This window comes from Diorhabda carinulata, chromosome 2, assembly GCF_026250575.1.
Source record: "Diorhabda carinulata isolate Delta chromosome 2, icDioCari1.1, whole genome shotgun sequence".
Classification (NCBI taxonomy): domain Eukaryota; kingdom Metazoa; phylum Arthropoda; class Insecta; order Coleoptera; family Chrysomelidae; genus Diorhabda; species Diorhabda carinulata.
In genome coordinates, this window is record NC_079461.1 from 31,488,922 (window position 1) to 31,504,838 (window position 15,917).

General features: G+C 29.2%; 1 protein-coding gene across 3 annotated transcripts; it reads left to right on the forward strand.

Moving 5' to 3' along the window:
• The first annotated feature begins 73 nt into the window (after positions 1 to 73).
• LOC130903724 (serine/threonine-protein kinase Pak) lies at positions 74 to 15,281 on the forward strand. Of its 3 annotated transcripts, none has more exons than XM_057815964.1 (10): positions 74 to 301; positions 432 to 701; positions 5,122 to 5,290; positions 5,717 to 5,895; positions 5,960 to 6,264; positions 6,329 to 6,506; positions 7,494 to 7,695; positions 7,818 to 7,933; positions 7,988 to 8,206; positions 8,559 to 15,281. In XM_057815964.1, exons 2-10 carry the CDS (start codon positions 438 to 440, stop codon positions 8,640 to 8,642), a joined length of 1,716 nt encoding a protein of 571 aa, XP_057671947.1. In that variant the 5' UTR covers positions 74 to 301; positions 432 to 437; the 3' UTR covers positions 8,643 to 15,281. The 3 variants fall into 3 exon arrangements, with proteins under 3 accessions (XP_057671947.1, XP_057671949.1, XP_057671948.1); XM_057815966.1 differs by having other exon boundaries at positions 5,726 to 5,895; XM_057815965.1 differs by lacking the exon at positions 74 to 301 and adding an exon at positions 321 to 377.
• Positions 15,282 to 15,917: the final 636 nt, after the last annotated feature.

Genomic DNA, 15,917 nt, shown 5'->3' on the forward strand with positions numbered 1-15,917 from the left:
GCTTGAGTTGTCAATTGGCGAACGTGATTTAGCCTTGGATTGGGTGATATCTGAACATTCCCTGCTATACCTTACTTTATTCTATGAATTACAAAAACAAGGACAGAAACTGAGCTATATCATTATTATCCTATTATCTTTTTACGATGACTCTAAAATGGTGGTCATCATAAAGAGTATTTGTATTTAGATATGGATTTGTTAAATGTTACACATTAACTATTATTTATGTATAAAATTTTTTTTTAAATCCTTTTGTGTAGTTAGTGTAATTTATTAGCAGAGTGCCTGTTATATTGATGTAAGTAAAGAAATTGTAGACTGTTGTAAGGAATTCACTTGACGCATACAATAACCGGCGCACCTATCTAAAAAATGTATTTTTTTATTAATAAACTAAAGGGAAGTGTAATAGAATCCTCAATTTTTAGTAAAAAATGTCGTCAGATGATGAAAAACCCCCTGCACCACCAGTTCGTTTGACATCCAATAGAAGTACTGATCTTGTCAATAGTTCTATCGCTGTGGATAGGCCCCTTCCCAAGGAACCTGAAGATTTGGATAAGAAAAAGAAAAATCTTAAATCAAAAAAGACCCATAAACTTTCTACATATGCTTCTGATAAACCTAATATTTCCTATCCTACTAACTTTGAACATACAGTACATGTTGGATTTGATCCTATTTCTGGAGAATTTACGGTAAGTATCATCTGAATTGTGAATTATAGTAAAATGAAAGCATAAATATGTGGAAAAATGAAATTTTCGCTTATACTTGAAAATGCATAAACTGCATGTTGTGAGTTTTGAAGGTGACAGCAACTTTTTTTTATTTTAAAATTATAGGTTTTTACAACAAATGTCCAGTTATGTCTAATTTTCTCCTCCAGGGACCCTTTATCAATTTGAATTTTATTTATAACTATACAAGTTATTTTCTAATAAACTTGAAACCCTATACTTTTTAATTACATCTCGATGACAAAAGTAATTTAAACTTATCTGATCTGAAACAAAAATAAAATGTCCAAAGAGATTATTTTTTTGTGTTGTTGACCAAACTAAAGGAAAGAAGTTTTGGATTTTTTTTAAATCTCAGTACCAATATACTTTTGCTACTTAAGATTTGAGATAAACAAAAACAAATATTTATGATTTGATATGGCTTTATTGTTTTTTTACAATATTCTCCTTTAAGATCAATATACTTTTGCCTGCGCTTGAACCAATTGTCAAATAATTTTATCCATTCCAATATTTCCAACAGTTTATTAAGATAATTAAAAAAATTAATTATGCTTGTTTTATAACAAATTTTAAACTATGAGGCACTCATTATTTTTTCAATTTATTTGGTGTTTCACTATGATCATAATTTAATTTCAGAATATGAATTTGTTGTGTCTGTAGTTTAAAACTTTGACCTTTTTGCTGCCACTATTGTTTTAGTAACAATATGTTTAACAATAGCCCAACTTTTTGTTTTTTTTTATTTTTAATATTACTACATCACATTATTACTGGGACTTGGTCAGTGTCACACAAAAATTATTTATTATTTATCCCAATTAATATATGCATCAAAACATTTTTTGAAATTGATATTATTCTTTTTGTAATTTCTCATAGGAAGGCAAATCTCCCACCATACTGTACCACTTTGTTTGTGTTTGATCAAGTTGATTTAGTAGTATTTTACACAAAATTATTTGCAAAGCAAAGATAGTTTTTCTTTATATCCCATTGCAAAATACTTCGACGGTGATTACATTGAACACTTGAGAAGTAAATGACAGATAATACTAACACTCCATGTGAGCGTGAAGTTCAATTTGGTGACAAAAAAGCCTTTTAGATGAGCAATTCCTGGTATTTTCTTCATTGTACACATATTTTAAATTTGCAAAATGCTACTAACAAAAAAAAATATTTAGTAAAATGCAAAACGGATATATATTAGAGTAGAAATGTCTGTGTTGTCAGAAAATGCCAGTCGTACATAGATGAAGTATGGCAAAATGCTCTAGCTTATTAGTGGCAGTGAAAAGCTTACGTTTGACTTTATTTTGCACAATTGTATTGAAGCATTAGGGTAGGTGCTTGTTTTTTATAAGTTATTGTATTAATTGTCAATTTTGTTCCAAGCTGCCTTTAAAAGTAAGTAATGAGATGTTTTCAATGTATATTTTTGTTTAGTTGCATAAATTGGTGTGTAGTTTCTGTTGTAACTTTTATTTTCTTTGTTTTTAGATATTTATATTTGGCTTGTTCATATTTTAATATTCATTTTGATTGAAAAGTAGAATTGGAAGTATACTTTCTCTAGAAATTATACATTTTAATAAGATGATTTCAAATCCACACTACTTATGATTATAAAATAATTTTATTTAAGTTAAATTTTCTTAAATATTAATTGTCATGATTTTTATAACTGAATTTGAGGTTTATAACTGAAAGTACTAATTAATTATAGTAATAAAAAGGGTACTACTCTTTCGTTTATCGGAAATATATTTGGAACTAGTTTTGATTATGTATAGTTAATGAAGCAAAAACATTATTTTTAATTAGGTAATTGAAATTTCACTTTATAATTATAATATTATAATAATAGATATAGCTTTAAAATTAACTTCTCCTAAATATCATCCTGAAATAATAAAAAAACTCAAAAGTTTTATAATAAATAATCAATATCCAGAAAATTTAATTAATAGAATAATTTGACAACATATATATATATATATATATATATATATATATATATATATATATATAAATTATATAAATATAATACATAAATCCACTACACTAAAAATCCAAGTCAAGATAAAGATACATATTTAGCACTTCCTTGTTCAAACCAGCTATCAGAAAAACTGAAATCCATTTTATCATAACATACCATCTTTGAATTGTCCAAAAAATTATATAGGAATGACTATACAATACTTGGAGAACAGAATAAATGGTCACAAATACAACAAGAGTGCATCGACTGCTTTACACAAACATGAAAAAAATTAAAATAATGAATTTACCTTTGAATAAACAAATATCTTAGCTCAAGACACAAACTGTCAAAAATTATTAATCAAAGAGATGATACATAAACAAGATAGGGTTTTTTGTGATTGATAGACAAGATATAAGAAACCTCAGTCAAATTTACTATAAATTAATTAATCAGTTAATTTCCATCAACCTCTTATTAAATCGTTTTGCTGAAATTCTAAAGTAAATACATTGATTTTATTACTATGTTTTGAATAATGTTTTTAAGAAATCTATTAATATGTTTTAATCTATCTACGAATATTTCAATCATCATATATTAATTATTCTTTTGAAAATACCCTCAAAGATGGAGCAAAACGTTAAATTATGTGTAGTTAAGTAAAAATGTGAAATATAATCGGTTTTTGATTATTTTATTGGTTGAAGAAATTTTGTGAATTTATAATTATATACATATTTTTTAATTTAAGAGTTTTTTTTATAGTGCTTTTAGTATTCTGTCAATATTTTTCATATTTTTATAACCCAATATTGCAGTTTTTGTGATTAGAATATAACATAATACCTGATTGAAATTTTTGGTTGCATCTTTAGGTATTATGTCTTGCTTACATATTTTTTGTAGCTCTAATAGTAGGTGCATTTGGTTTTCCAGTGTTACTAACTATAATGTTCTACAATATGATACTTTTAGTAGATGGTATTAATATATTCAGGGCTTTTAGTGAGGTCCCTAAAGTTCTTTTTTTTTATTTTTTGTGTATATATGTGTACCACATTGCTGCATACTTTTAATTTGATGATCATGTTCAGAAACACTTTGTTTATCATTTTTTTATAACTGCCAGATGAAATTAAATATAAGTTGTATGATTGGAAGTGAAAATTATACATTTAGCTACTTTTTTGCTGAAAAAACAAGTACACTTCTTACTCACACTTCCCTTGACCTCAATTCCAATATATACCAATAGTAGACAGTTTTAATCTGAAGTAGAAATAAAGACCACCATGATATAATATACCAAATTATATACAAACTTAATGAATATATCGACTATTAACTTAGCAGTAGTGACTTTTGATGGGACACTTTCCTCTTATTTTTTGACACACTTTTTTTCTGTCAACATAGCAAGGAGTAAGTTATTCCTTTTACATAAGAATGTTTGTACAGACTTTTTCAATAGATTTGTTTCCTTCTTCTTGATTTTTTTCATTTCCAGTTATGACCACTGGTTACCACAGTCATTCCACAATCACAGTGGCTTTATTTCGATGGGACATACTGTTTATTCACCGAAATCTTACTAACTATTTTTGTGTTTGAATAACATAATTTAAAATATTTATCTTATTCAATTAAAATTATTCTGTTAAATGAATCATGGTATGCAAATGTGAATTTCTTACCCGGCTTACACTTGGTAGGGAATTATATATAAAAAATACTCATTTATATATTATTTATATTCATGAGTAAAATGATAGGTCCCTAATTTTTTGTCCCTAAAATCCATTTTTTCATTTTATGTCCCAAAGTACCTTTTTTTTGAAAAAGTTGTGTGCTAAAAGCCTTATATACTTGAAATACTTTTAAATGTTACTATGAATTTAGGACGGTCTCAATTAGGGTGTATAAGACTTTTTCATTAACATGTGAAGTGAAATAAAATTGTTGGATAATTTTATATCTTTTTGTTTGTTATGCATGAATAGATAAAGTATTTTGAAGCCTCTGAATTATCAGTTATTAAGAACTAGATTTCTCTTTAGATCTTTTCATATCAGAAATTATCCAAATGAATGGTGTTTTGTGTCATTTTATGTTATTTGTTCAACAAATAATGAACATTCATTATTATTAACTCTTTTTGTATATTATCTGACCTATCTGTTTTCTTCATATCAAATACCAACTTATTTTTACAGAAATACTTCTTTCATTTGTCATACATCACAAAGTAGGTCAGAGGAATACATTTTTCAATAACATACTCTCTTCAAAACAACATTTATTATTTGTTATTGCTTTTATTTTGTAAGATTCAATGAAGCTGTCAACAAATTGTATATGAATAATCATAATTTTTTATAGGGAATGCCTGAAGCATGGTCCCGTTTATTAATGAATTCAAATATCAGCAAACAAGAACAGAAGAATAATCCACAAGCTGTTTTAGATGTCCTGAACTGGTATGATACGAGTTCCAAAGAGCCTCCTAATACTAAATATATGACCAAAACTGCCACTACACATTCTGGTGGTAAGTTTATTTAACATACAAAGAGGAATAAATAAACTACAAGATATCGCCATTTCTGACCAATATACAAAAATTGATTGTGTCTTATTTTGGTTTAAATCTTTGACAATTTTTTTAAACAAGACCTAGATGCTTCTTTTATTATTATTGAACATTGGACCTCAATGTAGTACATTATTTGATTGGACAGACATGTAGATTCAAATATATATTTTCAACAATTTAGAAATTCTGTTATTGTCCATAAGGAATCATCTTCCTAATGCATCTTTTGAAATTTGAGAAAATATTTTATAGATTTCTATTTTTAATCCCCATTAAACTAATAAAGAACATATTAGAAAATATTGATTTATACATTATTTGAGTCAAAATTTTTTATTATGTATTCCATGATTTTGAGGTTACAGTTGAGCAAATTATTAGTTTTTGTAGGTTCAACATTAAGTAGAGTTTCTAGTTCAAGTCCGAGTAGTACTACACCAACAGAGGGTGATATAGGCCCCCAATCTTATCATAGTCCTGCACATATTGCAAGTTCCGAAATTGAAGATGAAGCTCCACCTCCACCCATTACAAGTCGGCCCGAGCGTACAAAAAGTATTGTAAGTTTAATTCATAAGCTGCTAAATTTTTTGAAATAAACTTATCACTTTTGTTAATTTTTAGTATACAAAACCAATTGAAGAAGTTCAGCCCATTAACACAGGTAATGGCACGCCTCCACAAGGACTCAGTCCATCTCATCTTCCTACCCCAGCACTCGCTAGTACCAATTCTACTATTAATAGTTCACCTTCGGCACCGGTATTTGATAAAAATAAAAATCAAGCTGGTTCTGAAATGTCAAGAGCAGCTTCAGAGAAAAGAAAGAAAAAAATGACTGATGAAGAAATATTAGAAAAATTGAGAAGTATAGTATCTGTTGGAGATCCAAACCGGAAGTATACTAAATTAGACAAAATTGGACAGGGGTGAGTTATATTCAAATATAAAATAAACAAGGCATCTAATGTAATTATAATAAAATGTTTTCAGAGCTTCTGGTACAGTTTATACAGCAATAGAAACTGCTACTGGTATGGAGGTAGCTATTAAACAAATGAACCTTTCACAACAGCCTAAGAAAGAATTGATAATAAATGAAATATTAGTAATGCGAGAAAACAAACATGGAAATGTCGTTAATTATTTAGACAGTTATTTAGTGAACGAGGTAAGACTTATTTGACGAGAGTATATTGGTTTTTACTCATTTAAAAAACGTCATTTTTTCAAATAGTTAAAATTATCTTTATTTTGAATTCTGCTCTTACAACTACCAAATGCCGCCATTGTCCTTTGACACTAAGCAAACTGTAAGGCTTCGCATGTGTCAATGCTGGGCACTCACTGATGATGTGGTCTATAGTTTCTTCCTCTTCATGTGCCAGTGATTTTCCAGATCGTCCATAGTATGTAGATTTCGTCCAAAATGATGGTGTCTGGTTAGAAGGTCAGTGACCAGACGTATTTCTTATCTGTTTATGTGTAGCAGTTGATTGGTAAGAGATGCAAAAGGTGCATCTATGTGTACCTTAGCTTCCCTCATGCCAAGTGTTTCTATCAATCTTTTCAGAGTTTGTTGTGCGAGCAGACTACACAGCTTTACAAAGAATGGGTTTTGGGCCAATTGGTGAGTTAATCAGCCTTGTCATTGCTAGAGTGACCAGGCACACATTGAGTTGGCCTTACCAGTTCTTGTAGTATTTTTGCATACCAGATCTTTATTATTATTTTCTTTTTTGTTATGACATTTTAAAAGTGTCACAAACATATTACCAAGCGACCTTTGTCTAGTTAAGCAACAAACTAACTGAAGATAAATGAGACAGGAGTTTATTTGCTGCATACAGATGTTTTATTTCTAAGCATTCTAAGGATCCACAATGGTATAATAGTCATTGACCATTATACCATACCAGATGTGAATACCCATCCAAATTTTTAACAGTATTGCTGAGCTGGCTTTTGAAACAGATATAATTCTTTGAATATATTGAATGTAGTAGCTTAATAAGGTACATCATAATAAATAAGGTCTAAATGATGCCATTATAAAATATTTCAACAGTGAATTCATTTAATGATGATGATAGTAAAATCAGTTATCTGTTGATTTAATAAATTCTATTTTATTATGGATACTTGAATATAATTACAGGAACTCTGGGTAGTTATGGAGTATTTACCTGGTGGATCATTGACTGATGTAGTAACAGAAACATGCATGGACGAGGGACAGATCGCAGCAGTCTGTAGAGAAGTTTTACAAGCCTTGGACTTTCTTCACTCTAATCAAGTGATTCACAGGGATATCAAGTCTGACAATATATTGCTAGGTCTCGATGGTTCTGTTAAATTAAGTAAGTATAATGGCTCTCAATATTTTCAATTAACATACAGTTTCAACAGTATTTAGGATATGAGGTTATGATTTATGCTATTTTTTTTACTTAAACTTCCATTAACAAGTATCTGTTTTTAGCGGATTTTGGTTTCTGTGCTCAAATTAGTCCAGAACAATCGAAGAGAACTACAATGGTCGGTACACCTTATTGGATGGCACCAGAAGTTGTTACTAGAAAGCAATATGGGCCTAAGGTATAGCAGTTAAATATGTTTCTATGTTAGATAGATATTTTTGATTGATTTTAGGTCGATGTATGGTCGTTAGGGATAATGGCGATAGAAATGATAGAGGGAGAGCCTCCTTATTTAAATGAAAATCCACTTAGAGCCCTTTATCTTATTGCCACTAATGGTAAACCTGATATTAAAGAAAAAGAAAAATTATCAACGGTATTTCAAGACTTTTTAGACAATTGTTTGGCAGTTGAAGTGGATAAAAGGTCATCAGCTAGGGATTTATTAAAGGTGCTTAAAATTTTCTTTTCATTTATTGTTTTGTTTCTTTTTCAAAGTTGAAATTGAATTATGTTTGGGTGATTCTCAAAATTACCTTTCAATAAATTAATGAAAAATATTCAAATTAGTTCATCTTTATTTGCTCTGAAATTTGTATTATTTATCTTACTAGAAGTGAAAAATATCGTGATCCCCAGAATAAATAACTTTTGACTTTGACTTTTCAAGATTTCATAAGAATTAACTGTATGTTTTTAATTGTTATTTTTAATTGGTGGCTCCTTTATTCTAATTTTTTTTCAGCATCCTGTTTTATAAAACTGATTAATTTCAACGCTAGTAAATGAGGTTTTTTTTTCAGCATCCATTTTTAAAGTTGGCGCGCCCACTAGCAAGTCTCACGCCACTAATTTTAGCAGCCAAAGATGCCGCCAAACAACACTAGCGGTAATATCGATCTTTAACGAATGCCCTTGTAACTATCCCTATGATGAACAATACAATAAGGGAAATTTAATTTTATATTTTTGACATTTAACGGAACTTTAGGCAAATGTCATTTCGTTTTCATTACTATGTACTATAGCTTTATTTAAGCAGTATTAATTTGCTTCAAATGCGATTTTAAAATGGGTTAATCCATCTAAAAATATAAATTTGTAATTCTTTTCATCCCTACTATAGTAATTAATTAAAAAAAAACTATTGTCTTGTGATGTTTTACAACACTATTTTCACAGACTATGACATAATTGTCACTATATTCTGTTTGACATTACTTTTTCAAACGTTCATCTGATGATGATGATACTAATATAATAAATACTGATGTATATTTGAATCGATCATTGTTTAGTTCAGAGAGTCTGGCAAAAGTGGCTTCTGTTTTCGTAGTTATGTATTGAATTTAACGCCTAATCACTTTGACTTGAGATCAATATAAAGACAATTACCTCTAACCGACAATTTATTTTCAAAACAAAGTTTTAGACATTTGGCTAGATTACCATAATAATTTAAGAGAATGATACTCTAAGAACAATACCCCATGTTACTAGGAATTGCAATTTTTTAGACCTTGTATTATACATGTATAGGTAGTAATAGTAGTGTCGATCTTTATAATTGATTAAAATGTTTTGCATTTCTAGTAATATAGGTTGTAATATATATTTACATATAGTTAAAGTTATAAATAAAAGGTGGTCAGACGAAAATGGAGACGTATCAACAGGACATGTATCAATATACTCTATTATGTTATACGAACGCTCCCACTCGACATATTTGCTTGGAATTGGAATAATTTGGAATATTTTCGAAAGTATTTTATGTCTCATGTTTTATTTTGCAATTTTTATCGATAAAACACATATCAATCACACTTGTTAGAAGCTCAGTTTTCAGTAATACGTAAAAGATAAATCGTTTTAGTTTAGGATCCATAATTTTGTATGACATTTCTCTATTTTATAAAGTAACTAATAATGAAACGTTTTCAATGTTTTATCACTGAATCAATTATTATTCAACATTCCCAATTAACATGCGGGTAAGTGAATACAAATAATACCAATATACAATATTTCACTCTTTCAACGTTGCCAATTTCTACTTAGGTAATGTCTTATCAGAGAGGTGGCACTGCTGGGTTTTGCCCATCAGTTTGTCTTACAACAAATTTTGTAAATGTAAAACTGTAGTTGAAATTTTGTAGCTGTAAGTCAAGTTGAATTGATTCCATTACAATGAGACCAATTGAACGAGTTGCTTAATGAAGTATCAGAATAAATAATAGAATTGAAAAAGTATTTTTTTCAGATTTTTCTGTGATAAACAACTGATTAATATATAGCTAAGTGTTGTCGCTTTTTGAAAAAATTTTTAGAAAGACTGGTACTGGGAAGCGTACTCCTTTTTCCTATCCTTTGAATTATTTTGACTGAATCTGAATCCTGTGATATTTTATTTTACACAAAGACTCGATGACGTAGAATTCGTGTTACAGAATTTACATGAACGTAGGAATATCTGTAAAATGGAAAATCTGCTTATTCCAATCTCAGTGTAAATTCCAATTTGTTATTTTAACTAGCCAGGAGCGTTCATCTACAAATGGTGGTGCTGTTCTTGATGATAACATTTTATTATGTGTGGCTACCTTTTGAATAAGCATTTAGCAGGTTAAGTTCAACAAAGTAGCATAAATACCCAAGTAGTATCAACCGTGACCTATTTTAATAAAATTACTAATAATTTTATGAAAAAATGAGATAACAACAAATAAAAATTATATTTGAGATTTGAAACCAGTTTATGCTTTGAGTTGGGTTTTTTTCTTTCTTAAAAAATTTGACACAATCTCAACAATACTCGACTAATTACGTTTATTTATCAACCTTATACCTAGATGGAATCATGCAAATTAGTATTAGTTTTTGAAAGTAAGCATTTAATGATTTATTAACAGTATTAATAAGATATTTGATTTATGAGATAAGTTGTCAAAGTGCCAAGTTGTTGAACTCATCCAGCGTTGCATTGACAGGAAACTGTGCCTAATTTCACTTTAATTGTAACGTTCTGAGTTTTTTTGCGTCCACTTTTTAAGATACAATTTTGTCATTGAAACATTCGACTCATTTTTTTATAACGCTGTTTTATCGGGGATAGTATTATAATTTTTTATATATACTGAAAAATATTTATATCAAATGTAATTTTAGTGGCCATAATAATGTTTTAAACATTTTTTTTAAATTTATGTCAGTGAATGTATTGATGTCCGTACCTTTTGCCCCACCTCATAAAAACAAGGAAATTAAAAATTTTTACATATTTCAAACTAAAGTTCAGATGATCAGATATGCAAAGTTGTAGAGAGACAGAAATATTTGTGTTTTATGGTCAGGACTTAATAACCCTGTATCAATCCTACAAGGGCCGAAATTTTATTTTTGCTACTCCTGAAGTTGATTGTAACATTTAACAGAAGTTTAAATAGACAATTCAAAAAGACACGGTCCTAAATTGGAAGTTTTTTCTTAAGTTCCAAGAATGAGTGTATTTATATGTATATAACTGCTTCCATATATATTTTTAAGAAGATCGCATAAATGCTGTTTTTTGTCAACTACACTGATATTATAGAACAGGGTAGAAGCCTTTCAAAAAAATGAGAAGTGAAAAAAAAATAATATAAATAATAATAAAATAGAAAGAAAAGTAAATTACGGGCGATTTGAGTTCGGGAAGGAAAAGGGTGTGAGTTTTTAATGGTACATTTTCGCAAAACTATAAATCTTATGGAAAAAAGTCACATAACATGTGAAATTCCAACAACAAATTTCTCAAGTTAATTACTAGTTCACTTTGCAAAAAACTTAGATAACTGCTATTCTTTTTACCCTCGAAGAAGATTATTGTCATAACTTTGTACTTTGGATGGACACTAAAAACAAGACCCGGTCCCATTTTGGGAGTTTCTTTTCTCTAGTGATTCTTTCAAAATTTGACTTATTTCCTTATTAATTACGATGAATTCTAAATCATTTTTGACGTTTTCAAATGATTTTCTTCTGGGAGTTAAATTTATTATCGGACAAAAAATACGGACTGGACTGATTACTTATTAAGCTTTTAGTTTGTGTATACTTTTAAGCTATGCTTTTGATTATTTAGTTATTTGCAGAAACTACGAGGCCGTTCATTTCTATGTTTTATTAGACATAAATATATTCACGAAACTGAAACATTTTAGTTGGCTAAACATTTAAAATTTAAAATTGAAGACTCAAAAAGCAAGACGTAAGAATCTGATTGACTGTTAAGGAAATAAAAATCGATAACTTTGCCTGAACATGATTAATACCAGCTACATCAGTTTGTTAGCCATTCATTCTAAATACTTGGTTAACAATTACTTGGTTGAATTTCCTAATTTAGAGGAGATTCAATGTAATTTCCTTGGTTAGTTGTACACTGGAGGAGTAGTTGTTATTATACTTGAATGACTTTGAACTGTAACGTTTTCCGTAGAATCCAAATGACATTTTTCAATTTCAGAAATCAAAATCACAAGGAGTTAAATCAGGGTTGATATCAAAAGATTAACGAACAAGTTTCTTCGATTTTCATTTTGTTTAGTTGTGAGGTTCTTCGCCGTTATTTTGCTACTAATAAATTGGATTTTCTAGTTGAAGTGTTCAAAAACCATAAGTTTCTTATCAAAATCCACATCAGACAGTGTAATTGTGAGTGTTTATGTAGTGGTAGTGTAAACAGTGTGTTCAGTATTTGGAACTACTGTTTGCAAATATTGTAAAATTTGATGCAGCTTGAAAGAGCTAATACACTTTGGACGCGTAGTATATTTCAAATAGCTACCTGCTTTTGCTTTCTAATCAGCATGCGTTTGGATCTGTACACTTTACGCATAATTCTTAATTCCTAAACGCATAATGTGTAACCATTTCTTAAAAACTCTATTCTCTCAAGAGCTCTAACATTTCAACGTTTTTTTGGAACATACAACACTATTTACTAAGAAATTTCGAAAATGGAACATAATGTGAAATTTCGTGAATGTATTTACGAATTAAGTAACTATAAAAAAATTGACAAAGGAATATTATTTTTGAAGCCTTTATATATATTCTATTTGCTTTGAAAAAATGCTTGTGTGTTAATTTCGACAGATTTGTCGCTTGCTCAAAAATTTATTATTATTTAAATGATAACGAACGTATTGTTGTTATTATATACTTTCACCCCGCTGAGAATACCGGTGCAGAAAAGAAAATTTTCGCATCTACTATTATTGTATTTTATTCTTTCTGTACTTGTTTTATTTTGCTGATTGGTATTAAATTATTATTTTTCTTATACGATGTAGCGAATGAATCTATTTTTCTTTTAGATAAATGTACTATATTGAAGTAATTTACATAATAATCGTTTTTCTTTTCAAATTTTTTAGAAATAAACAAATATATTACATTTTAACGTGCATAAACCGGAACCGCAAGGTCATGATTACATTTATCTTGAAACAAAGTTGTTTTGTACTCATATATAATTCAATTTTTGTTACTATCATTTATTTAATGAAATCTCGAGATGTCATTGTAGAAAAATCTTTGATTGCCATTAATTAATGACTGTTCTCTTGTTGACATGTTTTTTTTGTGTTTTATACATTCCATTGATTCAACTTCTTTCTTAGTGTGTGTCATTTTCCCTTTTGTTGTTCATTTGTTAAGATTCACATTTTATATGTATATGTCATTATTTCATATTTTAAACACATTTAACTCTGTTCATTTTGAAGAAATTTTACAATTTTCAACAAACCACAAATCAATCTATAGAATTGGTGCATTGTCTATGAGTAAGAGCACGTTACCCGTTGAACCCGTTTTGTTTTGTTGGCTTTTTTCACATGTGGGATAAAAACGTTCAGTCACAAAAAACACAAAAAATTTCATCCTGGAATTTTTTTGGTTTTTGTATAAAACAGGAAGCTTGCTTATGCGCTCAAAATATCTAGACCGCTTTGCTTTCCCAGTAATAAGCAGCGAGAGCCTGTGATCACCAGTAGAGTTAGCGTAAACCATGGTTGTAATACGGGATTTGCTTTGTACCCAGGCGCTGCAATTTCCAAAAGGGAAACAAGGAACTTGGTTGGTAGCTTTTTTCAATTGAGACCTGTTTCGTTCGTATTGTAAAAGTTCTTGGGTTCAAAACCTTTGCTTTGCTTAATTTCTACTATTCATATCAAACATAATTTATTAGTCTAAGGTCACATGTAAAAATTGATTTAATATTAAATATAAAGAGATAAAAGTGATATAAAATAATGAGAAAATCACCTGTCCAAACATGAACCACAAATGTATTTCTTTTTGTTCTTGGACCCTGAGCAGAGGTCATGAGACCACGAAGCATATTCCGTTCATTTCACCCGCTTTTTGCTGCGTCGATCTTGAGACAAGTTTTATGTTTCATATAGGGCACTCTTCATTTTCTTCAGTATTGGTGGATGTTTCTGTTTTAACCGTTTTTACCTTTGATACTTTGATATCCTTTTTTCCCTGAGACTCCCGAACTTTTATTTTATGAGGTGTACCCGTAATGTCTTTTGGACCAACAGTGGTCTTCTCAATCTGTTTGCTGGTTGAGATTTGTTCCAATGGAGTTGAGTCCTTGGAAGAGCTGTCTAAAATCTTCAGGGCCAAACACCTTTTTTAAAGCTGTTTACTGCAGTTTTTTCAACTGCTGCTCGTTCGTAGGCTTAATTAAGCTATCTGCATGTTCGTAACTGCCCTACCAGGTTGGTTACAGAGCCAATTTTCTATCGCCGGAGCATAGAATGTCTTCAAGGGTGTTGAATGTGGTGGCAAGCACAAGATCGAACAACTCTGAGAAACTTAGAGGGACGATATATGGGTCCTTTACCTTATACACACTATTTTTTTGCTTTTCTTTTGATTCTACTTTCATTATTTTTTTATGACATTACCCGTTTAACTGTGACTTAAGTTTTGGCTTTATTTTATCATTTTCTACTGCATATATAGGTGAAGTGTTTTTTTTTCAAGCTTTTTTCGTTATTATATCATTAATTTGCTTCGTTTACTTTGCTGCACTTCTCATTCTGACCCATATACTTTTTATTTTCTTTAACGTTGATCTCGTTGAGTTCCCATTTTGTCTAATGTTCTGCGCCATTTTTTGCAAAGTAAACAATTTTGACAAAAAGCTGGATCTTCTTTTTATAAATTTCAATAATCGTTTTTAAACATAAAATTAATTACAAAACAAGTTTATCTCGAGATTTTATCTAATTTACATGAATATGAATGAATTAAAATATATATAAATGAGTTATTTAAATAATTTGTGTAAAGTTCATTAATTCAAACGCGGAATTTGAAAAAAAAATATATAGTATGATTGATAGAATGGCTGTATAATTACTATAGGTATTTTTGCACTAGTATTTATGATAAAAAAATGTGATTGCGTAGATATATTGTTGCCAATAAAAGATATAGCGAGTGGATAATAAATCATTTTTTAAGTACTGTCTTGTTTATTTTTTCGTTGCTTCACATAATACACAAGTTTAATAAACTTCGAACGAATACAAATAGATCGGATACAGTAGGTATAAATTTTTTAGTATTCTTTGCAGCTGGTTAATAAAGAATTGCTTGATGCAAAAAATTGAATAAAGAATAAGAAATTTTAAATTCCTACATTTTTTATTTGTGTCTTTTAGCCCAGTCGGTGGAGTCAATTTTTCACCAAAAGAATAAGTTATAAGCAAAAAGGATTTTTTTACAAATACGTCAAAATATACAAATTGATTTAAGAAATACTTCAGAGGTCTATCGATTTGCTAATGTAAAAAAATTTCGAAAATAATTTGATTTTCGAAATTTCCCATTATTTCAGTCTGTGATAAAGGTAGAAAAAAATAAAAAATATCACGTTGTAGGGTAAGTTTACCTCGCTAAAAAAGTTCCCTTACACTTTTTTTGTTAAATCTATAGTTTTCTCGGAAAAAATTCGTAAATCTATCAAATCGTTTTATAAATACCTCCTATAGATGCCAAAATTATGAATTTTCATTGAATCATTCATAAAATCACTTTCGTAGAAATGAACAATTGAAAATTGTTACGAACAAGATAGCGAAATGGGCCCTTAGGCTGAC

What these genes read in the sequence shown, in the direction of transcription:
- LOC130903724 (XM_057815964.1), top strand. Translation starts at nt 438, where the DNA reads ATGTCGTCAGATGATGAAAAACCCCCTGCACCACCAGTTCGTTTGACA. An exon ending in TGCCACTACACATTCTGGTG is followed by an intron (nt 5,291 to 5,716) that starts GTAAGTTTATTT and finishes GCAAATTATTAG; the next exon opens with TTTTTGTAGGTTCAACATTA. An exon ending in CCGAGCGTACAAAAAGTATT is followed by an intron (nt 5,896 to 5,959) that starts GTAAGTTTAATT and finishes GTTAATTTTTAG; the next exon opens with TATACAAAACCAATTGAAGA.